Below are 26,134 nucleotides of genomic sequence, written 5' to 3'. Positions count from 1 at the left end.
CCAGCTTGTCCCTAATCCATTACCTGGGGAACATGGATCTCTCTCCTCCAGCTTGTCCCTAATCCATTACCTGGGGAACATGGATCTCTCTCCTCCAGCATGTCCCTCAACCATTACCTGAGGAGCACATCTCTCTCCCTCCTGGCAATGCCAGCCTGCTGCTCCTTGTGTCCCCCATGACATCAGGATCTGCTGTGTTTGAGGTGAGAGGTCCCTGCCAGGACCTGCTCTGTACCACTTGCCCAAGGTATCCCTGCAGTGTTGGCTGCATTGTTGTGCTACCAAGGTCAGTGTTCATCACTCAACACCAACTTCTTTATTGTTCCTGCTGCACACCATGGAAATGCATTACCTACAGGTGAATGAAAGTCACTGTGGTACTTTAGCCAAGCAACCATCTAGACATTTACTTTAGGATTAATTCAAGTCTCCCCTCTTTTTTTTTTTTTCTTTCCTTCTAATATCTGAAGATGGTACCTTGTCCTCCTTCTGTGATCTCTTTCTTTTAAGACTGATTTATGGTAGCAATTTTCTCCCCATCTGCTTATCCATGCAACTTGGGGGCCCTGCAGCAGAGCATAAACTCATTCTAAAAATAAGATGGCCTCACAAAAACCTAAAGCCATAACAGAACAGCCCTGGTGAGCCATGAGCACATCACAGACAGCACAACAGGGACCTTGTGGCACACAGCAGCCCTAAACTATTCTAGGCACAGTCCTATCTTTAGCAAGCAGATAAAAAATGACTCTTGGTTATTCAGTCTCTAAAGAATTAGAAGAAATTCACCTTGGATTAGAGTAGGGACCATGTATGAAAAGAGACAGACAAGAGATTTCTCTATGGGAGTAATTTTTCTCATGAACTTGTTCTGATATTTCTGTGGGTTCCTGGTTATTCAAATTAATGATTCATGACTGCTTTAAACATTTGCAGTATTAACTTACTGGATCAGAACCAAGGATTTATTGTTTCCTTTGGTGAAATCACAAAAAAACATCATTCACCAGCATCTTTGTGGAGGCCTTACAGGTTTTATATTTTGGTTTGGTTTGGGGGCATGTCCTATGTGTAAATCACAAATAATTATCCAGACAAACTTTTAAGTAACTTACCAAACATGCAGGTACTGATAATAAAGTGAACAGAAAAGTGCAAATCTACAAGCTACTAACACCACTTACTTCTCAAGGGGAATTGGATTGCACACTCCATGTTTAGGTGTGTCTCTGGATAAAGGGAGAGGATATGCAGAATGGAAGTGCATTCCCTACCACAGCTGTCACCCACCCAGAGGGGAGATGTAAATGCCAGTGTAGAGAGCTCCTGACACAGCTCCTGGGTCATGGATGCCACAACTCCAGATGTCAAGGCTGGATGTGCAATTCAGACATATTTTACACCAGGAATGAGTTTGAAGCATCTTGTGAAAGTCTCTGAAGAAGACAGAAGGAAGCTGTTTGCAACAGCTCTGCCTCACAGCCAAGCAAAGGACATCTCACTGATGATGCTCAGTCTGCTTCTTGCACAAGCAATAAGTTCACATGGTTTAACTTCCTTTTAAAATTTATTTTTATTCCAGGAAAAACGTTCCTGGACTTTGGCATTACAGGGGACTGAGGAAACCCTTCTCAAGGCTCTGGATCTGTTAGCACAGCATGCACAGCCTGATTATTTTTAAGAACTCCAGGAATAAACACCATTTATCTGGATCTAAAAAATTCCCTAATCTCAGAAAGTTCATCAGCGTAGTGTAAAGTTCATGATTAGACATGGCAGAGGTTAAGAAAGCATCTGCCATGAAAGGAATGAAAAGCCTGGAAGAATTTGGTTTGGCTTTAATGCACTGATTATGGTTACCAGTTAATACAGAGTACAAACTTCAACTGTGTGCAGAAAAGCAGCAGTACAGAGTCTGAGAACAGATGACCTTGGAAAAGTTGTGTTGGCCAGTCTATTTTAACACTGAGAAATGGTGATTTTACTTCTTGTCATCTCCATGCAGAACTCTCAGTGAACTTCTGAGGGAAGGCAAACTGCTGCAAATGTCACAGTTGTGTTCCCACTGTGTCTCTTCCCTCTTTTTACCCCCTTAAACCTGGACCTAAACATAGAATCAGAGTCATTAGGTTGGAAAAGACCTTTAAGATCATAGAGTCCAACTGTAAACCTAACACAGCCAAGGCCACACCAAACCATATCTGACAGTTCTGTCCTGCTCCTCCTGACACCAGTTCCTGAGACTGTGACCCTCAGGGCAGAGGAAGTCATTCCTGACCAAGGCTCTGGACACTGCATCCTGAACAAATCCACAGGGACAGAGGAAATGATTAAGAGAGTCTGCCCAGCTAAGCTTGCATACAGAATAATGTAGACAGTTTTCAGTCCAGATCAGTCTCTACTGGTATTTCCTCTAATTTAAAATAATAATTGAAAAAATACTCCTTAAAAAAAAGGAAAGAAAAATAAAAGGCTGATAATTGCAATAATTCTGGTAGTTTGCTTCCTCTGCTAAACCAGCTAAACCAAAAAACTGCTGTAACTTTCCTTCCTATCTAGAACACCACTTACAGCCTTTGAATGCTCATGCAGAAAACTGGCTTGTGATTATTGGAACACTCTGATATTTGGTAAGTCAAGTATTTTTACAAATAAAAATTCTATGCATTCTATGGGACACCTAGAGAACCCCCCTGGGCCTCTGCCATCATTGTGAGCACAGAAAATCACACTATTACATTGTAATTATTAGATACTGACATTCACCTGGCTCAAGACACATTTATTTGTTATTTAGTGTCAGTTTAAATTTTAGGATGAAGGCAGGACTTGGATCAAATGGAAGGGAGAAATGGTCTGAATCAGAACATCACTCTGGGCAGGCACCACAACAAACCAGCATCACCTGAGATGATCCCATCTGCAAATCTGTAGGGCCATGGTCTCTGGATCCCTCAAGTTTCCCTCCTTCCTGCTTCATTTTATTAATTTTAAGTTACTCCAAATTTTCCTTTTTAATCACCTGAGAAAGCCAACCCTTCTGGCTGTGCTCATCCCTTTTCAGCCCTCTGGCCTCCAAGAACATCAAAACACTTTCAGTGGTGCCCTGAGAAGGGAAAAAGTGCAGGCAGGACCCAAGACCCTGTAATCTAGCAAGAGGCTCTGTGGGGCAACTACAGAGAAAACATGGAGCCAGGGAGTGCTTTCCCTCCATCTCCAAGCAGGAAGTGACACCAGTTGCTTCTCTTTGCAAAAGCAATGAATGAATTTCCATTGCTGATGGGCTCTGGGCTGCCAGCCACATCCTGCTCCCTGGAGAAGGAGGTGACACTGCCCTGTTGCTCAGAGAAACAAGGGACCTGACCTTGCCCTGCCTGCTCGAGAGTGAACCTCAGCTGCTCCCTCTCTACAGTGTAGAAACTGCTCCTGCCTCCTGTGCTGACCTAAATACTGCAAAATGTTTGGTTTACAAACATATCAAGGGAAAATTGGTTTTGCCCTTGCCCTACATTTCCCCTTCTCTTCCCAGTTTAGTGTCTCTAACATATTTCACTTACACAAACTATGGAAATTTGTTTTTCACATAACATATTTTAGTAATTTGCTGGAATTCATCAGCTTGTGAGGGGACTCCATCTTCACTGTTTAGGTAGCCTGCTTTGAATCAATTTGTTTATGCTAACTAAACAAAAAGTTATCATGTTTTAATTAAAATTTGTAAGGCTATTTTTCAAAAAATTAAAATTCAGCCTGTTAGGGGAAACATTTCTTGTTATAGCTTATAATGCATAAAATAGAGACTCACCTCTTCTGACATTCATTTTTCGTTCCATCAGACTATTCCCTCTGCACACCTGCTCTCTAGCTCCATTTGTCTGATTAATTATCCTCACTTCTTCTCTACAGGCTTTGACACGTTCCTCTTCCTTCTCCAGCTTCATCCCCGTTTTTCACCTTGTGTGGCTTAAATCTCCACCCTAAATACACTGGCTCCTCTCAAAATGAAACAACATAAAAACTACCAACAATCAGTTTGAAATGAACAGTAAATAGCAGAACATCTTGGTTATAAACCAGTTTTTTGGGAATTCATAAATTAAGGATCTTTCAGAGTAGGAGCTGGCTGAGGGCTTTAGGTTTCCATGTGATCAGTACTCCCATGGAGAAAAAGTCAGAACCAAAGAAGTCTTTAGGACAGCATTTCACAAATCATTTCCCTTAGATGACAAGGATTTTGAATTGATAATAATTTCTAATACAAATACTGAGCAGCATTTTCTGTATTTGAAAGTATCACATAGGTGCATCTCAGTTTATTTTTTCCAACATCAGAATTGCCTGTAGTATCTGCTATAAATTAATTCTTCTCAGGATTCCACAATTATTATTCCTCTCTTGTCCTGCTTTCAGTTTGTTGAACCTTGCCAAAAAAAAAAAAAAAAAGTGCTGGTAAACGAAAAGATACCTGTGCTTCATTGCTCATGCAGCTTTTAATATGGAAAATTTTAGATTTTGATTAGTAAATAATTGAGAAGCAGATATATCACCTTCACAAAGATGGGTCTGAGTGTTCCTTGAGAAGCTGTAGTGGAAAGGACCAAGATGGTTGGGTGTTTCAAGTGCATCTGTGAGACCTGGTTCTGTGTTTGGTTTCTTCCTCTGCCCAAAATCCATGTAACCTTTCCAAGTCTTTCATCTCCAAACTCTCCAAAGACAGTGAGTTCTTGAGTATCTCTGAAATCCGAGCAGTCTCACTATTCTCCTTTCACCATTTTGAGAGACTGGCACAGGTTTGAGCATCACCATGGGGTGGGACTTCAGAAGCAGAGAGGGGGTGAGTGGCACCACAGAGCCACAACGGGTCAGTTGTGTTGTGCTGTGTTGCTGTGTTGTGTTGCTCACCTGTGTGAGGAGCTCTGTGGGACATCACACACACTGCTCCTGCTCTTGGGCAGAGGGGAACATGGTCTGAGAAAAGGCCAAGCTGCACAGAAACATTTACAAGCAATTGCAGAGTCTCACATTCCACCAGCCTCTTCCTCCACACAGATCTAAACCACTCTGCACATTTCAGATGCTCATTTCATTCTTTTGCCCTGGAGTTCTGGCTGTGATTCATTCTTTGCATTTAACAAAGAGAATCAGATCACATATATAAGGTGAGTAGTGGGTGTCCTGACAGAAGGATTTGGCCTTATATGTCCCACCTCCAGATATTTCTATTCCCTTTTTCTTTTTTCCCCTCCAAGCATGTTGTTACTGTCCATGAGTCATTTCATTAATCTGGAGAGAAGGCCAGAAAACAAGTGAATAAACACCCTGCTTCACAACCTTCTGCTGCACTGTTTACTTCACTGCTAATGAATGAACAGCTGAAAAACAGACCCATCCTAACTGGGGACATTCAAAGGGACATTATCTTCTCTTTGTCAATGGCTGGTGCCTGGCCCAGCCAGTGACTGCACTGCAGGATCTGAGGATGCTCTCTGCATGTTCCTTATAACTCTCACAGAGTGAGTGCAATGACTGTAAATCACAGAGCAGTCACACAACAGTCTGGGTTGGAAGGGACCTTAATCCCAGAAACAGTAGAAAGGAACATACATGTAAGTCAAAAAGAAGAGCACAGGAATCTTTTACCTTTCCTATTTAAAAAAACCCCAAAAAACAAAACACAAGCAGCTGTGATGCCAGACACAGGGGCCTGCCTGCAGCAGCACAAGGTCAAATCTCATGTGAACCAAGCTGGAACTCAGCCCATGCTCTGAGTCCTGGGGTTGGCTCTGTGCACATGGCCAGGACTCTCCATTTATCATGGATATGGCTGGCAGCCACCTGAAATGTCCTGCTCCCCCTCCAGAGCTGTCAGAGTGATCCTATCTCCAGTGGCATGAATAAAGACAGAAGATCAAGGACTAAATGAGAAGCAAATTAACATAGTCTCAGTTTTGCCTTCCCAACTACAGGAATTCAAGGTCTATCTGCCATCATGGAAGCCTGGGTTTGACTGTCCCTTGCAGCCCTGCAGCTGCAGGCACAGATGAACTGGTGCTCAGTGCAGCTCACACTCCATCCCAGCTCATTTGGGATTCACAGAATCAATGAGCCTCCCTCAAGAGCACAGACAGAGCTAAACCTTAGGACCATAATTTCTAACACTGTAAGGTGTTTAGTAAGTCCCTTTCAACTTTCAAGGATAGGAATGTTACCTTCATAAAAGAAATATCTGATGCCCAGAGACGGCACTCTAAGTAACATGCAGATTAGTATGAATTATTTTCAAAATAAGGCATGAAACTAAGCTTGTGCACTTTACATATTCTTTCCCCTTTGTTGCTACATGTACTTGAGATTTTGGAATTTAGATTAACATTTATATTTCTGCACTTTGATGCACAGTTGAACATACCCTGCTCTGATCCACTTTCAAAGAGAATCCATTAATTTTGATATCAAGGAGGGTGATGTTCAACCCCTCAGCTAAACACACAGTCCAAAAGAACACAAAATTCAACATTTGATGACTTCTTTTCCTCTTCCCATTGCATATCAGGACAGCAGCTTGTACATGATTCCTCATGTGAGTCATGTACAATATTTCCATTTTTGTGACAATTGGTCACGTGAGGTTTTTGACCCAATTGTACACAAACAGAGGAATCTGCCTAAAATACACCCCTGGTCTGTGATATTGCCACAGCACACTGAGTTGTGTCACAGACAGAGCTAAACCTTAGGACCATAATTTCTAACACTGTAAGACTTCTCAAGACTTACAAAGATGGACAGAGAGCCTCCAAACCTATCTGAGACAGGATGCTGGCATCTTTGTAGCTGGCAGCATTTGAGATCAAGTCACTATTTCATCACACTCCTTGATGGCTTGTGACACACAAACCAACACAAAGCTGGCAATCAGCATATCAAACAGCCTTTCCCTAATGTAAGACTTTCAACAGAGCATAGTGTTCTTATAATCCAATTGTTGCAGAAAAAAAACATAAGAAACCTCAAATATGATGTAGAAGTGGTGATGATCTGCCAGGCAGCTTCCCACAACACTGCAGTTTCCTGCAGAGCTGGGGGACAGATACTGAGCAACATTTACAGACCCACAACATCCCATCCTACCAGGCCTCACCTGCAGAACAACACAGGCAATTCCAGCCAGGGCTTTTCCCTCTGCTGCTCTCCTCCTCTTTCTTGGACAAAGCAATGCCCCGTGGCAGAGGGGAAAGGGAAAACTGAGAAAGAGAACCACACAACATTCACTGGCAGGGAGAACCTTACCTGTGTGATGCTGTGGGAAAAGGCAAAAGGGAACTTGACAACAACATTTTTAGAGGCTTTGTGCCAGAGTACCTACTTCTATGTACAAAATATATATTTGTGCTTCTGGATTGAAAGCATTCGGGTCACAAAACTTGAAATACTTCTGTTTAGGGGATATAACTTCAAAGATCAAAGCAACATAAAAATCACTCTTGACATGGACATCATCATCATCCAAACAGAAAATTAGCATGGCTTTTTTTTTTTATTTAGGCAGGATAGTATTTCTGATTAATAGAAATTTGAATTAAATATCTCCTTTCATGTATGCAGCAGTTTAATTCTAATCAAGCAAGCTCAAGGTCTTCCGTTGCCTGGATAGCACTAATTAGATTCTTCCACATTATGACTTTGTCATATGCATCCATACATGGCATACAAATACCAACTTTCTTTTTAACAAATATGAACTTCCCTTTCAACTTCTCACTGGAAATGATTTTCTGGTGGTGGGAACAATAGCTGCTCCAAAGGAAAACACAAAATCTCAGGAATGCTACAAAAAACAGTATCAGGCTTAAAAGAAAATGCTTTGAAATTAATTTAGTTAGTACAGAACATGACCACCATGAAAAAAAAAGGAACACTTCATGTGGGACTGTGGTTATGGAAATAAGGTTTGATGAGTGTGAGTGGCTGCAGATACTATAAACCAAATATTAATAAAGTGCTGACTGATGATTGCTGAGCTCCTGCTGGTCAGGCATGTCACTGTCCAACGGGAGCTGATGGAAGCTCCAAGGAACAGCAGCAGATTCCTTGTGACACAGGCATGCACCTTCTGAGCTAATCACTGCTTGCTGGGTGCCTGTGCCAGGATCCTCAAGGAACAGCTTAAAAACTGACTTGGTGCAGGAATGACAAATCATTGGAGAAAACATCTGATAGCTCTCCCGAGTGCCAGCCAAGGCTGGAGCTGGATGCAGAGAATCTATTATGAAAGAAGGAGGCAGACCAAGCTGAGTCACTTGAAATCAGGAAATGCAATTCCTTCCTACTCCTCAGATTTAAAATATCCTACAGCATAAAACTTCTGTAGGATTTTTTTTTTTTTTGTTTAGGGAAGAAACCGAAATACTGCAGTCAGGTCTCTCTAAAGGAAGTACTCATGACTTCCAGGCAGTATAAAACACATCAGACTCTTGAAATCAAGGAGCAGAAGAAAATCAGAGGATTTAAAAGGGCAACAACCAGACCACCTCATTTTACTCTTATTAGTTGGGTGCATTTCTTTGTAGAGACCTTCTCTTTTCCTCATAGGGTGATTTTTCCTACAATTAGCCATTGCTTAGAACTTCCCTCTACCATTTTACAGACAATGAAGTTTTTTTGCTTCCTGCCAGGTAATGGGATTCCTTGAAACTCTTCCAATCCTTTACACCACAAGGAGTTCAGAAATAAAAGAAGTGGTGGTACAATTGCAATTGAGCCAAGAAAAGAGAAAAAAACCTTGTATCACGGAATGGTAGCCTTGGGACAACTAATTAGAATTTTATTCAAGACAAAAGTCACACATGTCGTGGTAAAGTGCAAGATAGAAATGCAAAATTCCAAAAGCAAAAAATGAAAGGGAACTTCACCTTACAAAATTTCTGCAATCAGCTTACTCAGGCAACTTTAGGAGAGCAGAAGTTAATCTGCAAAGATTATTTATTCAGTCATTAGTTGCTCTAAAAAAAAAAAAACCTAACTCTATTAATTTGGTTCACTACCAGCATTTACTCAAAAGTTTCATTTATAAACATCAAGCTGATCCTTGCTTTAGACTAACTCAGAAAAAAACCCTGGAGTCTGTACTGTAGATCTATCTTTAGGAAAACATAATTATTTCTGAATCCAGGAACTGCTCTGGGTTGGAGCAGCAGCTAATATCCTAACCAGAATTTCCTTGATCATTACTCAAGCAGTAGCATTTTTATTTTAAAAAAACCCTTAGTCCTCCTCCCCCACCAGTTTCCCCATTTCTCTTCTAACACATTCCAGTCTAATTTTAGTCTTTTGAGAAGGTTTTTTTCCAGATCAACCCACTCTTTTTCACATTTAAATAATTTTCAGTTTTTAAAAGAGCTCAGTTTTAGCAGGTGCTTCAGTAGCTAGGCAATAAGAAGTCTCTTGGGAACATCTTTCATGTTTCCCAAATGGATTAGCCTGGAAATTTGGGGAGAACACATTAGACAAAATAACCATGGTGCTTAAGAGTTTCATTCCAGCTTAGAAATTCAGAGAAAGAAATGCAGTCCCCAAAAGAAGCATTTGTGCTCCCTGTTAACAAAAGAAGAAGCAGCTGCTACACTGGCACTACTGGGATGGACTTTGGAGGCAGGAAAATTGCCTCCAAAGACAGACACACTCAAAAGCCAAACACAGAAGCAAACAATGCAGCTCCTCCTTTTTGGCATTATTCAGCTTCAGTGTAGCCCCAGGACCAAGAATTCTCTATGGTTTGCAACCCTGGTCCCAATGAGTGCCTGTCCCTGGCTCACAGTGGGAAAGGCCCCAGCACGGTGTCAAAGCAGCAGAGACTTCACCAGGACCTGCAGCCCACACAGCTAAACCAGGATTGTTAGCAGCAGCTCTGGGAACTGAACTCAAGGCCAAGAGTTACCTTTAGGATATCCCTCCCCTGAGAAAAGACAGCCTGGCCCTCTCCATCATCTCCAGCTATCTGAAAGACAACTTCTCCCTGTTTTGGCTCCTGGAAACTCAAACCACTGCAGTACATTTCAGCAACTGCTTCTTCTTGAGGTCCCAAATTGCAGGAGGAAACCCACTGACAGTGATGCCTCTGTGCCTCCATGCAGCTAGAGCAGACCTGTGAGACTTTGGCATCTGGCAGATTCATGAGGCAGGAAATTTAAAAATAAATTTAATGCTAGGCATCATTTACAGATTTACCAGAATAGATGTTCATCTACAGTCACAGGGTTATCTTCCACATTTCCCTAGAGTGCAGCAACATCCTCCTTCTCCAGTGCTAAAAAAGACTAATAAAGAGTTGAATCTATCTTGCTATGTCTGTACAGAGGTAGCACTTGCAGTAAAAAAGTAAGTTGGAATAGAATACAACAGCAGACATTTCTTATCTTATTCTTCGACATGACACATCATCCCCCATTTCTGCTCCCTTTGCTCCATTAAACTCCTCTAACCATACAAACTGAAAATAAATAATCTTATTTTAAAGCTGAACTTAATTCTCAAAAAGAATTTTCTTACCTGGTGCGAAGATTTCAGGGAAACATTTCCTCAGCAAATGTTATTAACTAGATTTGCTCTAACCTCTATTTTCCACAGGTGAGATACATTTCAGTACAGAGATGAAGACTTGCCTGTTAGCTTGCAAGAATTTGGAACAAGATTTTTTTGTTTTGAGTGTGTTCTCTGCCTTTCAAGTTTGCTTCATTGCCTTCATCCTTTTTAGGCTCTCTAAAAGAGAATTAACCATGTCCATACCCAGCTTCGCCAGCTCCACTACTGAGAATAGCTGGGTGAAGAGGGGAAATATTGGAATCTAAAAAAAATTAAAACTCTGATATTTCCACAGTAAAACTCCCCAAAACATTTAATCTTAGAAAAAAGTGTTCTGCATGTGAAGTCATTCCCTGCTTGCTTCCTTCTCTCTGTCCCTGAGGTTTGTTAGCTGAGCTGGCTCCATCCTTGGGCTAAGCAGGAGAACACATCAGAGCAGCTGAGCACACATTAACACCTCCTCCCCACCTGGACCACAGGTCTAAAACAGTACAAGTGCTCATGATTCCCTGCAAGTAATTAAAACCTTTGGCTCTCTCCTCCTCACTAAACCTTCCTCTTCTCAAAAGCACCTCTGTCTAAACATGGGCCAAATAAAGTGTGAATTGAAAAGAGGACAGGGAAATTAGATCAAACTGAGTATGCAGCACTCTCATTATCCCTCATGTCAGACAAGTCAGAAGCACTTATGTAATTGGGCCTCCAGACTCAAGGCAGTGAAGTGTTAAGACAGAAAAGCAATCCCAGGACTGCATGCTGGGTTTTGACAAATAGAAAAACACAGAATTAGGCCAAGAGTGTATCATTAATGTGAGTTTTTAATTGTAGCATGTCAAACCCAGGTTCACCATGTGGCACATGTGGTCAAATAGGTAGGAAAGTGTGTAGTGCAAAAGCTGGGAGAGTGAGGGAGGGAATTCCCTGTGTGCCTGGGTACACATTTGTGTGTGGATCAGAGCAAGAGCCCTGGTGAGAGCCCATGAACCATGTGTGAGGAGCACAGTGCAGAGAAACACAAGGGGAGGCAGTGGCCCATGAGCAATCGCTGTGAAAAGGGATGGGGGTGGGGAATTGTGCACAGGCCTTTTTTTAGCTTCTGCTGTAAAAAATAAATAGACCTTTTAATCTGTGTTCTCCTTGAAGTCTTCTCTATTGACCATTCATTTCTTCTGTCCCTTCCCAGCTCTTTACCTCCTCTATATGGCTGATGAATATGCAAATGCATAATCAGTTCTGTAATAGCCTATCTTTTCTAAAAACAGGCTATAAATTTGGATCCTGAGCAGCAGGTTCTAAAAAGACATGGCTGGGGGAAGAGGCCAAACATCAGAGCTCACCAGAGCTCTTTATAACCTGTGTGAATGCAGGGAGGAGGAGGGTCCTTCCCAGAGCCTTGCTGGCAGCCAGAGGGACAACACCTTCTACAGAGCCATGCACCAGAGCAGGGCCTGAGATACTGCAGGGTGTGGGGAGCTGATGGCAGGTTCAGATTTGGGGAGCTGAGGGCAGGTTCAGATTTGGGGAGCTCTCAGAGCCGTGGGGCAGGGGACAGGTGGTGTGGCAGGGCCAGGCGGAGCCGAGCCCATCGGATACTCCGTCCATCCCTACCTCTCCATGGAGCACACAGGCCCTGCTGGGGCACACAGGCCCTGCTGGGGAAATGCCTGCCCCCCAGACCTGGTCCTTGGCAGCCCCTCCCAGCTCCAGGTGTCACAGAGCCAGGTAAAACATGAGCTGTCCTGCTCCACTGAGCTGCAGAAGGCAGCAGTGCCCAGAGCAGGGCAGCAGATTGAGGCAGCTGTTTCCCAGCTCCCAAGGAGTCTCCTCCTTCCCTCTGAGCAATAAACCCAAACCCTTCTGTCCAATACTTGCATACATTCCATGTCTGCCATTTTGAGGCCTTCCTCTGGTTTCTGCAGGGCTTTACAGCATTCCTGGGTGCTGCAGGGTAGAAGGCAAGAACTATTAGTCTGAGTTTAATGAGAAGGGATTGTCCTGCTACACAGGGACAGAAAGCTGAAGGTGCTGTGCCAGGTGCCTCATTTCTGGCTTCTGATCTGCAGTAAATACTGGAACCCCACAGGAAGGAATCAGGCCCAGGTGTGTTTTATAGGCTTTTTACAGAAAACCACCCCGGAACAGACACATCCTTGAGCTCCAGAATGAACTGACAAGCCAGGTGGGAACTGAGAACTCCTGCTCAAACCTTGGCCAAGGCACAGGGAAAAAATTTGGTTTGCAACAGTTTCAGTGGCACTGTCTCTGAGACAGACAGGACAGTGCTTGCCCTGACAGACATACACTGCTTGCCCTGGGAACATCCATCACCCTCATGGGGCACAGAGATGGAATGGCAGCAAAAATGTACATATCTCCCTCAGAAAAATTAGATAAAGGGACAGAAACTTTGACCTGGCTCTAATTCCAACTGTTGCATCCTGGACACATCACTACTCTTCATTTGCAGGTAGTGAAATAATATTTGCATAATTCATTGGAGTAATATGGCAAAACAAAAGCATAAAGGACATGCTATAATCACAGATAGCCAAAACATGAAATAATTTAAGGCCACAACTTTACAGAGATTGATATTTAAAACCAAAACCTCGTGATCTTATAAAATGTTCAAAGTTGGGCAGCTTTTGAATATGGACATCATGGAACACTTTCCTTCTCCCCTTCCCTGTCACCTTCAACACAATGTATCTTGCAAAGCAATGCAAACTCTGCAACAACTCAACAAAAACAGGGATGACAGGAGGAAGGAATATTAAAAACTGATTTTAATAAATCATGTTACAAAACCCTAGGACCAGTTCACAAAGGAGAATTGAGGTCTCATTCACCATTCTGAAGATGGGAACTGGGCTCCCCAGACAAGGTCCAAAGCCTTGAGCTGAGCTTTGCTGTGTGTCACTCTGATCTGACAATTCAGATCCACTTTGGAGCCCTGTTTTCCTTTTTGCCTTTCTACACTCTTGCAGGCCTATTAACACACCAGTACTGCCTACCTCAAAGGTGCATTTGCCTGCATCACTGGAAGCACATCATATTCATCCCAGACTCTGATAACACTTTCACAAATATTTGCTTCACCTAAACTAAAACCAAGGCCAAACTCAAAAATATAGTGAGAAAAAATATTTTGATCACAAAATAAAACATACCAGCAAACCAAGGCCAGGTTCCCATGAAATAAGAAGAATTAAAATAGGAAAAAACCAATGGATGGATGTACTTAAAAGTAATCTTCCTTAAGTAGTGAAAATCTTTGGATCCTGAAACACCACCAAATCACCATAAATAAAGTACCATCCTCCCCCTTCTTGACCCCAGGAAACAAACCAACCCCAACACCCCACAATTTGCTGTGATCAGCACATCTTAGGCACAGGATCTGGAGATAATTACCAGAAGGGATGCTGGCAGATTACAGGGTCCATTCAGAGAACATGCATTTGCCACTTTTTTCCCAAATTTCAGAACTCTCTCTTCTAAAGCAATCCCTTGCAAGTCCAGCTGCACGCCCTGGAGGTTGTGGATCCAAGGGGAACAGAAATATTCTCTGCAGGATACTTTCAACTACTTAAATCCTCACTGAAACTCTTCACATAAAGTACCAGTTAAATTAAAAACATTACAAGAGAGGGGTTTGACAGTGGCAAAGATACAACATAGTGGCTACAGCTCAGAAAATTTACATGTTATCAAATGGGAATCCATGACAAACTCAAATCTTCACATGAGACTACACAGAGGACTTCATGGAAAGGGAAATGTATGGATGCTTTTTCCTGTAACAAGAACATCTGTTTACAGTTTAGATGATATTCTGTAACTATAGGAGGTAAGTTTGGAAATAAAGACTATTACCAATTCTACTAAACTACTAAAACACTCTTAGCAGAACACTTGGCACTTTCCTATTCCCCAGTTTAAAACAGCAGCAGAAGTTACTCTTGTAGATGGCTGTTAAAGCCTCAGTGCATTAATGTGCTGAGACTGCCTCCTGTTCTCTCCTCTTGTCCTACACAGCAAAAGCCAAACCAAAAACCTGTAAAACTTCTGGCATTACTGTACTTTCCCTTGCAATATGCAACAGAATCATGTCAGATCCATTAGTCTTCAAAAGCAAAGCCCTGATTCGAGTTACCAAAACATTATCACACTGTTCCCTCTTTGCAGGATAGCATCTTCATGGTCTCATTGCCTTTGTGGTGTGGGCCGAGATGATCACATGATTTTCAATTGCTGTTTAACTTTTACCCTCCACCCACAGGTCCCTCTTGGCTCCTGCCCTCACTGGTTGTTGCAGCCTGGGGCCGCAGAGGAGGCGCCCGCCTGCTTCTGCTTCTTGCGGCGCTTGTTCAGGAGGCGGTTGTTGGACGTTTTCAAGTCTTTGATTTTCACCTGATCATAGTCCACCCTCATGGTAGCCAGAGCACTGGTCATCTCCTCCTGAAAGCAAGCAAGCAATGGAATGAAGCTCCTGAGGCAGCGAGCCCACAGCCACCCCACCCTCCAGCCCGGAGAGGAGGGACACAAGGAGCCCTCTGTCACCCCTGGCCAGCAAGAGCTGAGCCCTCTCTGTGACTGCACCAGGAACCAACCACTCCACTGGTGGCTCCTTCCAGCAGGGGCTCAGGCAGCAGGAGCTGTTCTCTCAGCATTTCACAGTGAGCACACAGGACCACACTCTGCTGGCCTAAATTCCACGTGTCCCTATGCCCAGCACTTCTCTGTGCCTCCACACAAAGATCTTTAAAAGTATGCATTTCAAATTCACACACTTCCTTAGTTTGAATTAATGCTGAAGTACAGGAACATTAAAACTTTTTAATAAGGTTGTAAAGAAAAATCTGTTGAAGTAAACAAATGTCTAAACATTTGGTTCAGGAAAGGAAAAAACAATTCAATATCATGGCTATGTTGGTAGCAAGAGGGAATACCTCTGGGACCTACACAGAAGCACAAGCATAAGAAATTCTCAGAAACATGGAAATTAAGGCAGCTAAGTGAAAATATCTGCTTGATCTCTGGCTCAGAAGGTAAATGTTGCCCAGGTCCTAAAAAAATTTTACCATTACATAGCTCAGCAGCTGAGACTACAGATCAGTGACTTAAATAAAATCAGTAATGAATAAAATACACTACAGGAATGTTGCAATTGTCAAAATTCTAGGAAATTTTAAGTGCAGAAAACTCAGAATTAATTGTTAAAGCACGCCTGTGCAACCTGTTAAAGGCCAGCAGGACAGAGTTAAGACTTTCAGTGTGTCTTAGAGCAGGAAGCATTCAGCAGTCATTGGTACACACAGTAGGTGAGGCACCTGCTTAGATTAAGATAATTTTTTTTCCTCTCCTCTTCCCCCCCACCAAAAGACAAGACTAAGGTTATTCAGTGCTGTTCCACAATTCAAAAGCACTGCAGAAAACCAGAATGCAGCTCAGCCCTCCCACCTGTCCCCCTACATTTTCATCACTTTCTTCACTGTAATGAAGCTCAAACTGCCCCAGCACTGTCCTTCTCCTCCCTGGGTACATGCAGAGGCTCAGCAGGAGCATCATTCATGCCTTTGATCACAAACACCATCTTTGCTGATATCTGGTGCAGCTGTAAGGCTGCCAATGAAGCTCAAATAGCATTCCTTCTTTTTTTAAACAGTTCTCATACACACTACTGTTCTAACCAAGACTGTTTATGGCACCCTTGTTTGACATGATTGTATTCAAAATAGCCACAGTATCCAAGGCAGCACATTTCATCTCTTAGCACACTTGACTTAAAGAAATCTGAATTTGGATTGACTCACTTTAACTTCATCCCAGTGGTCTTTATCCTCTTGCAGGACCCGTGCAGTGTGAAGAGGAGTTGGTGGCACTGACATTGATCTCTGAGAACAAAGAAAAATACCCAAAGAAATCCTGAAAAGCAACATTTGGGAAGTGATTTCTTGCTCTTCTCTGTGTATGAAGGGCATAAAATTTGATCTTATGTCTTCCAATGACCCTCATTATTCCTGCTTCCAATCACTCTACAAATGAACTCGTGTGCAGGAGAAAAGGACTACGTTCCCCACAGAATATTTAAAGAACAAAAAGAGAGAGAAATCAGTGCTGAGCTTCTTTCACTCTGCTTCCTTCCAGTCTGAATAATTTATCCAACCAGAGTTGCATAAATTTTTATGTATCTTTTAGATTTTAACTGTTATTTCACTATTCATTAGTCAAGGTCTTAAAGTGGGTAATTTGACCTTTATTTCCAAGGATTTGTTGTAGGAGACATTTTCTTGCACATGCATTAACTGAGATCACCACTTCATCAGACTAAGTGAGCCCCAAAGAGGAAATGACACAACTGTTCTGAGCGAGGCACAGCTCAGAAGACAGTGCAAGGAGATCTCTGCTCACCCGCCATGAAAGATCAGGAGATACTTTACATTAGAATAAGGGACAATTTCTAAAACATTAAGCACAGTTCCCTGACTGAACTCAGGAAGAATCATGGCAATTCTTGCCAGCCCCTAACCCAAACTATAATTTCACTTGGATACTCTATTTTCCTTATGCTTTCTACCCAAGCTTGTTGTTTGCTGCTGTGGCATCCTACAGCTGCAGGTCAACAAAGTCTAAGGAGATCCCTGTAAAACAAACCCCACACTGGAACCAGTGCTTATGTTCCCCCAGGCTCAGAGCAGCAGTGCAGCAGTCACAGAAGTGAAGCAGAAATCCTGACTTCTGCATCCTGTGGACAAGAACCCTAGCTGGCCAGGGTACAGTTTTATCAAAAACAGCTGGGACAAGAGAAATGGAAAAAAAGCAGACTGGTTTCAGTGCTGTCCCTGTCTCTGCTTCCCTGTGGAAGGTTCCTTTCTGCTGTGAGCTGCTAATTGTTAAAAAAATTTTGCAGACAAGGAACTAAATGAGTCTGCTCCACCTAAACTGACAGTTTTTGCCCACTTCACAGTAAAACACTTCTGTCATCCATCTCAAAAAAAAGAGCCACAAGCACCCTCCCCTGCTGCTTGTGAAACTCCCCAGACATGTTTCCACTTTGGGATCTAGGAAAAGGGAGAACACAGACATTCACTATATTGGTCTTTCCCTCTCCCTCCCTCTGCCCCCTGTGAGCAACAGGTTCAGCAGAAAAGAAAGCCAACCTGCAGCTTTCCTCCAGGAAGGGTATTGGAGCAGGGCTCCAGTTGGAGCAGGTGCAGCAGAGTCTGCAGATCTTGCTCTAATTTCCTCCTCATTAATTGGCTCTGTGCATATTCCAATAACAAGTGTCACTGTAGGTGGCAGCTTCCTTAGCTATTAGGCACTCACTCAATGAAATTCCTCACCTGCTGACTTCTGAAACACCTTCTTGGGGCTTCAGACACTCAAAGCTGAAGGTATTTATTCTGAGCAGTGATTACATTTTTATTTGGTTAAAAAAGACTCAGAAGCATTGTCTGGGGTCTGTTCTACAGATTCTTTACAACCTCAGTTTCTCAACTCTGAATGACAACACCTTTCTACTCCATCAGGATGCCCTACAGCTGCATTTCACTTGATTCCAAGGGCTTCCAGATCCTCCAGCAGGCATTGTAGGAATGGGGACAATCAGCCACACCTCTGGCTTGGGCTTCTGCCCATGCTTTGAGGATCAGCACAGACACACCAGACTATGCGAACAAAGGGAATCCTACAGCAGAAATGATTCTGTTCCTGGCTGATGATTCTTTGGGCAGAGAGAACAAGACTGGTATTTTTTTAGACACAAATGTGAGAAGTATAACCTACTATTTTGAGGGACACCTACAGAGCAGAGATGGTATCATGAAACTCAGTCTTGTAACTTCTGGGATTTGTGTCTCTTATTTGAAATGGTTCATATTGTATTAATAAAGCAATTTTTTCTTTTTTCCCCAAAAAATTTCTTTTAAGGAGAAGTAAATTCAGCCAAGTCATAGAATGAAACCTGAACTGGAACCATAAATAGCGCTCTGTACCACCCTACCTGGCAATCTCTCACATGGCAATAAGAGACCCTTGCTCCTCCCCCATGCATTTCCAAACTCTGCCAAGCATGAGAATTCCCACTGAGCACAGGAGCATGTTCACCCTAACACAGCTATGCACAATGGTGCCTGAGACCACTAATAATAGCTCTTTAAATCCTGCACTGATGAAGTAAGCACACAGAGTTTATTTTTATATTTTTAAAGAGAGTAACACATGCATATGCTGCAGAGTCAACAGAGACTGCCTGCTCACAGAACACAGAGACATTTTTGGCTGTTGCTTCCAAGGACACAACTGTGGGTGTCTCCCCTGGTGTGTCCTCTGCTAACAGCAAGAAGAATTGTGGTTTTACGGGCAGGTAACCCTCCGTGGAGGGCACAGGAGGTTAATTAAGGGACCAGCAGTAATAACAGCCCTTCTCTCGCTGTGCTGTGTGGAGCTATATCCAAGTTCTGCATGTAAGAATCAATTTGTGGTGTAAAAAGAGATCCAAGACTCACATTAATCCAAGGGTGATTCATAAACTGAGAGACTGTCATCCTCTCTGTTGGGTCAGTCTTCAGTAAATGGCGAATGAGTTGTTTGGCTGAAAAACAGAATCAACAGGGCATGGTGTAGTCTGGGACTGCATTCCCAAATAACCTTGGGAACACAAGGACCTGCTGAATGAAGAAACACGATTTTGCAGAACTGAAAACACCTCCCAGTTGCTGTGACTGTGTTAAAAAGCCACATACAGTGGATCAGGTTATTGTGTTTAAAGGGGCAAAACAGGAAAACATCCAAAATAAGAGGCAAGAAGGAAAGAAAAGACTGGGAATTCCAGCTATGCTCTCTACATCACCAACCCAACTGCTCTGAGAGCAACAGCTGGAGGAAAAGAGAAGCACAGGGACAGAAAGCTGCTAAGCTGCCTGCATCGAAGATGGCAACAAGCTGGGCATTATGGGCTGAATGAATACATAAACTGATGTTTTAAGAAATTATGGACAACAGCAACTAGCACAGGCTGTGGAAAAAAGGGACAGCAAACTGAGAGGCCACTAAAAAGACAAAAAAGTCAAATAAATGGATTGCACAAACTGGCTTTGCAGCAGCTTTCTGTGAACATGGGATTCGTCAAAGCAAGAGCACTAGTAACTGAGATATGAGATGGTGAGAGGCTAGACAAGGGTTTCATTAAGATGGGTGGACAGACTGGAAACACTGCATCCAAAGAAGTCATTTAAAAGAACTTACACAAAATTTCCTTAGGAAACCTATAAGAACTTCTAAATAAGAGTTCTCTTTTAGGAACATCACATGCAAGATGACTAAACGCTTGTAAGAAGTTGTCAAAGGTACAAGTTTAATTTGTTGAGAGAGACTGCAAAGGACAAGGACAGCACAACACAGGGGAAAAAAAGCAGCAGCCTCCTGCAGGTGCCTCATTAGCCTAAAGAACACCCACAGATGAGATGATCTTAATAGGATGGAAGGTAGAGGGCCCCTATCTCCATACACACAAGCACACAGAAAACCTACACACAGTGCAAATGCATGTTCCCTCACCTAGCTCCTCTAGCCTGTTTTTAACTGCTGGAATATGAGCAAGACCCAAAGCAGAGAAAATATTTAGCCAGAAACCCATGACTAAAACATCTCCCTCAAGAATGTTCAGCAGGCTGTGCTGCACACAGCCCTGAGATGCAGTGAGGGGTGAAGATGCCACAGAGCACAGCAGGGTCCAAGGATAATTTGTTACTGCTAAACAGCAGACAAAACCAGGATCACAGCAATATAAAGGGCTTGTAAGAAAAACAGATAAGCCTGGAAATTGCTGACCCTTCTCCTTAATATGACAGGCAGGTGAGACTTCCAGCTTATGAGACTGTCAGGATAAGAGGGAATCAAAAATATCCACTTTCAGGACACTGATTTGAGCCCAGCAGCTTTTGATCAATGACTTATACAAAATAAATTGTTGATCTTGATTTAAGTGGTGGCTGGCAAATTCCCACATCCCAAAAAGCTAGCATGAAAACTTGCCATCCTTGCTGGCTAGATTACCAAGGAGGGCAAAGACTGAATAAATTCTTAAGAGAGTTTGCCTTTCTTCTAGCTCAGCTTGCATTGGAGCTGTCCAGGCTGTCTCCTTTCTTGGGATTAGAGACTTCTCTTTCAAGAGGGTTTAATATCAGCATTCACTAGCACTAGCTGGATTTTGAAAGAAGGTTTTCAGTAGTCATTTGCTTTTTGTAGCACAGAGATTGCTGGCTGGTATCTGAGTTCCCAGTCGTTCTCTGTAGCATCTTACAAGAAAATGATTTAAATTGTAGAATAAAGGGAAACAAAAGCTCAGACAGATTTTTAGAAATAGTCTCTTTGTAAGCACTGCAGCACTGCACACCACCATGCTCACATTCATCAGCACCAGGGAGGATTTTTACCTTCCTCTGATACTTCAGCCCACTCTGGATTGGGAAATCCATATTGCCCCATCCGAATTCTTCTCTTCATCCCTGGAGAAATGGCTTGACCAGTGTTTGAGTAGAATGGAGGGAACCCACACAGGCTGTAAGAGTGGACAAAAGAATTGTCATAACTAGGGCAGTCCTCTCACCTCGTAAAAAGTTTTATTGAAGGTTATATTCTACTGCAGGCTGCAGGATCACAGTGAGCAATTACTTGTGAGTGCAGATGTAACAAGTTGTGTTCTCTTTCTGTTCACTAAGCTCCTTCCCAAATACTTACAGAATATATGTGATGACACCCAATGACCACATGTCACATGACTTGTCATACTTCTCAGGACCAAGGACTTCTGGGGCTGGGGAAGATTAAAACCACAAGTAAACAGAGTACCAGGTATTTCTCTTCATCTCCATCACCTTGTAAGTAGCAGCACACTTCAACAACAGATACCAGAGGCATTAAAAAACCACAACTCACTGCAGGAACTGGGTAGCACTTTCGATTGACAAGTTCCTAAAGGCATCTAAAGTAGCTTTAAAAAGGAGGAACAGAACTGGAAAAATGCCCTACTCCTCACCTTGGTGTCTCTCTGCTCAAAGGAGTACTAAGATTACCAAAAAGCAGAAGGAGCTATAGCTAAATGTGTGCAGGGAGACACTGCACTGAAAGAGGCAGGAGCATATGTTCCAGCAATCAGAATAGAAAGGTCCTACTGGAGCTGTGATAAAATTTTGAATGATACCTGGGTGGTGTGCTTGGCTCCAGCAGCTACAGAGTACTGTATTTTTCTTAGGCCTCCAGAGCATTATTTTTTTTCCACTAAGTAACAAAATTAGACAGAGATACATTTAGAGGGGATTTTCTTTTGTCCCCTGGGGCAGGTAAACTGCCAGGGAGCTTGATTTTGTAAGGAAAATTATTCTTTAAACATATGAGCAATCATGCTGGTTTATAAAAAGGTGTTGAGAAGGGAAATGTCAGCTTGTTTATACACAAATATAAAGGCATAAAAACATACGTGTGTAAACTCCTTAACATTTTATCACTAAACCCAGCTCACAAAAATACAGAAGAAGGCATCAAAAAAAAAGAGTATTGCTAATGTGATTATCTGCTCCCAGTGAATGACTCTCTTTCAATACAGAAAACTATACCAACTTTTATCAGAGAAGTAATTTTTCAAACAAATTAAGTCCTTTTTCCAGCAAAGAAATTCCAAGCATGGACTGCCCCAGTCAAACCATATGAAGAATGACTATTAACTCAAGACTGAAATGAGTTCAGAAGGACAGTCTGCTGTGGCATTCATTACACAGTCTTCAACTTTGGACAAAATGAGGGAAAAATTCTGCTGTGATTAAGTCATGTTGGTTCTTCATTACTAATTCCTCAATCTGCCAGCTTAAAGAAGTTTTACAGCTGAGGCAATACTCTTCTCTCTTATTGCTTTAATTTAAGTTATGGGAAGTTTAGCACAGAAATACCCAAATATCACAAAGCTCAATTCAAATTATGGCTTTTATTGCATCATTCAGAGGAAACATCAGGATTATTTCATGTGTAATCAGAAGGAATTCCCTCTCTCTTCTTGTATATCCTCATTTGTATCTCTTGTGAAGGCTTTTTCCTCTGCCACCAAGGCAAAAAGCAAGAGCACTGAACTGTACTGGAACCAGACTTTAGGTTTGGATTGGATCCCAGTTTAAATCTTGGAGGCTAACACTTCACATTACATCCAGAATAGAAGATTTCCCACCCACTACAAGGGAAGGAATGACTGAAACACAGAAGGAATGTGCCTTGGATAACTCACCCACATAATAAGGAGTGTAACAGGGGGTCTGCAGTGCATTTACAGTGGTTTCTTTGGCAAAGCCGAAGTCTGTGAGTTTGAGCACAGCATCTTTGTCTTTAGATGTGTAAAGCAGGTTTTCAGGCTGGAAGGCCACCAAAAGAGGATAAACAGGACAATGAAGAGATGTCTCTAATGAGCTGACAGGTCAAACCCACTACCACCCTTTAGGTCTTCTTACTTCTGTCACCAGACACACAGAAAGTTCCCTCCCAACAGGTACCACTTCTCCTCAGACTAAGCATCAACATCCTTCTTAGCAAGGTTATTTGGGAGAGAAAACCACAAAACCCTGTCCAGTGGGCATCCAGTCTGGCTTCTTGAACCTCTCCCAGTTCCCTGCACTTCCTGGGACTGATCTGTGTGGTGACAGCAGCTGATCTGACATCACACTGTGCCTCAAGCACCCGAGGGGCAGGACAAAGGAAATCCTCAGCCAAAGCCCCCATGGAGAAACTGACACAGCTCCATCAAAATTAACTGATACAGACACAGTCCCTTTGCTGCCCCCCCCTCCTCTGTCTCCTGAAACCTGAGGTAATTCCGCTCTTGCTCCACACTCCATACAGGCAGAGGTGGCACAGAGGGAAATACAAGCTCCTGTGCCCAAGAACAGGGACAACAGGGTATTTCCATTATCTCCAATTAGTTCAGCTCATTTCTCAGTTTACCCCCCGGTGACACCATGATGTGTCAGCTCTCCCTCCAGCTAAACACACAAACATCTGTAGAAAATCCACCAGCTCAGAGCTGTGGAATTGATCTGATGCCTCAGTCTATCATTACAAGCACTGCTCTCCTGCACATTCCATCCCCTGCTGTGTCCCTGCACTGGAAATGCCAGGATACAGCAAGCTGGGCTTTGATTGTGCTGTGCACTTCAGAGCATGAACACAAAATACAGCCCTACAAACTCAGGCAAACCCCTACAATGAGATTGGGGTTCAAACTTTACCTCATTAAACACTGGCAGTAACTGAGATCTCCCTATTTTCCCAAATATTCACACATTTATTGAAGTGGTTTAAATGCATGAAATTGATATTATTTCTCCCAGAAGTTTCCCCCTTTACTGAAGGGGGTTTTGCTGCTTGGGGTTTTTGTGGGTTTTTTTTTTTTTTTGTTTGGGTTATTGTTTTTAATACAAGTATGATGCTGAAAGCAACTAATGACTGGCAAAGACTCTATAAAGAGGCATCTCTAAGTTATAGATTCACTTGAAGGAGTACTATTTTCTTGCTAATGAATGGATTGCAAGTGGGCAGTACCTCTTTAACTAAGCATCTGACTATCATGAGATTTTTCTGCATTCCGTACACAACTGGAAGGCATTAGCACACATGAATATTCCAACCTTGGACTAGTTGCAAACTAGTGAGCAAATCCTTTCTCATACTGGCAGAGGAACAGGGACACTTTGACCATCTGACTGTACTCCCAGTTCTGTTAAAATCACTGCTGCCCAGGTTTCTTCCTGCCATAAGCTCTATTCCCCAGCCCGCACACCTTGGGGCCTCACCTTGACGTCTCTGTGTGCAATGTTCATGGAGTGCAGGTACTGGATGGCTGTCCCAATGTCTCTCATTATTTCAGAGGCTTCTAGAAATACAATTTTAGAGAAAGGTCACATTAACATTCCCACTGTAATTCAGGGACATGCTTGGGAATGCTTATGGCTTACAAACAGCTTGCTAGAACATGGGGCAAGCGTCAAGACTAGAGAAACCCTAAAATTAGCCCTAACAGCTGTGTTTTGGGTTTGCAGGCACCAAGCCCCTGACTGCCTGGCTGCTCAGTCTCCTCCTGAGCAGGCACTGCAGCCCAACAGCTCAGACTCCTCAGGAGCTTGGAAATTCATGCTTTAATTTGCTCACCAAAAAAAGCAGCAAGGGCAGAGCAGGTACACAAGCAGCAACTGTTAAGAAAAGGAGCCCCAACAAGAACCTGTCTCTGATTGTCCAGGACATGTCCTTGGTTGTTTGAGAGAGAAATTTAACTTTCAGCTTCTAGTTCAGGGGTATGATCTATCAGATTTTCTAAAAATAGAGCAACATAACAATATAGTAATTTTAGGATAGGTCACATCTTAATTCCTCACTGTCTTTAAAAGCTTTGCATCAGGAGGAACAAAATCAACAGTTCTATTCAGCAAAGGCCAAACTGTCACCTTTGAAATAATATGTTTCAAGAATTTAACATAGCCCCAGTGGGAATTTCTAATGGTGGAGTTACCTTGCAACAGCAGTGCTCTGGGAGTCTGGAAGGGTTCAGTTACAGAGGGAGGGGTTTCAGAGCAGGGAGGAATGACATTCCCATGTGAGCATTATATCACATCTCCATTGATAGGGAAACAACAGAAACTTCAACCTGATCCTCTGGGCTCTGCATAGGCAGAACTTTTACTGCAACCTGAAATCCTTTTTCACATGGCCTTAGAGTGAAATTATACAATCTCAGACACGGGCAACCAGAATGCAGAAACACTCCTATTCTTTGGGGAAAACCTTGTACAACCTCCTCCCTCCTGGTCCTAATGGGAAGCTGAGGCTATATAAACAGGCAGTGAACCTGGGGAATCCAGTGGCACAGGGCTCATTTACCTCAGGAAAGAATGAAGATGGTTTTTTGTTTAACCAGGTGATTTCTGAGTAAGTATTTATGTTATACAATGCTCTACAATGTAGAAAAGTAATGTTTTTAGTAGAGTGCAGTTGCTAAAATTCACGGAATCAGTTTTCTCCCTGGAATTTGTACTTTAGAGAAGAACAAATAAAGTTACTAAAAATGCTTATTTTCCCTGCACAAGTCTAATAGGACTAGAAAGGATTCATCTCAGGCTAGGAAACACACAAGAAGAAAACAGACTGGCCTCTACACCAGACCTGCAAAATAAGTCACAGTAATTTAAAAGCTTGGATGTATATTTTTCTGCTTCTAATCATTTTTTCAGGCCAACAGTTACAAACACTATCACCTTACAAACATTAATAGTTTCACTCTGAGCAGAAATGAGCTCTTGTCTGCTGTGAGGGGGCAAGAAGAACCATGGTCAAGCAGACCTGTGGTTCTTTATCCATAATAAATAGCAAAGACAATAAAAATGGCAAGACTAGTCTAGTGTAAGCTCTGTCTCTGCCTCATGGCAGGGCTTTACCCTTGCTCATTCCCCCCCTACAGACAAGCAGGTTTGTTTACAGTGTGGTTAATAACACTTCCTTTCAAGCAGTGCTTTAAAAC

General features: G+C 42.6%; 1 protein-coding gene across 7 annotated transcripts in view; it reads right to left on the bottom strand.

Annotated features, from left to right (window-relative positions):
- Positions 1-13,349: 13,349 nt before the first annotated feature.
- The window catches only part of MAPKAPK3 (MAPK activated protein kinase 3), an 84,946-nt gene continuing 72,161 nt past the window's right edge, over positions 13,350-26,134 (bottom strand). For 6 of the 7 annotated variants that reach the window (XM_050979540.1, XM_050979539.1, XM_030227887.2 and 3 more), the window contains exons 5-11: positions 24,417-24,496; positions 22,859-22,982; positions 21,325-21,400; positions 21,021-21,145; positions 19,092-19,177; positions 16,398-16,478; positions 13,350-15,042 (exon numbers count right to left, since the gene is read on the bottom strand). In XM_050979540.1, coding sequence (XP_050835497.1) covers positions 14,884-15,042; positions 16,398-16,478; positions 19,092-19,177; positions 21,021-21,145; positions 21,325-21,400; positions 22,859-22,982; positions 24,417-24,496 — 731 coding nt within the window. In that variant the 3' untranslated portion in view covers positions 13,350-14,883. Of the gene's footprint in view, positions 15,043-16,397; positions 16,510-19,091; positions 19,178-21,020; positions 21,146-21,324; positions 21,401-22,858; positions 22,983-24,416; positions 24,497-26,134 lie in introns of all 7 variants that reach the window. The other variant, XM_050979541.1, reaches the window with a different exon arrangement.

The sequence above is a fragment of the Serinus canaria genome, chromosome 12, assembly GCF_022539315.1.
Source record: "Serinus canaria isolate serCan28SL12 chromosome 12, serCan2020, whole genome shotgun sequence".
NCBI lineage: Eukaryota > Metazoa > Chordata > Aves > Passeriformes > Fringillidae > Serinus > Serinus canaria.
The sequence above is the reverse complement of the archived record's forward strand: the minus strand, read 5'-3'. Positions and strand labels throughout refer to the sequence as shown.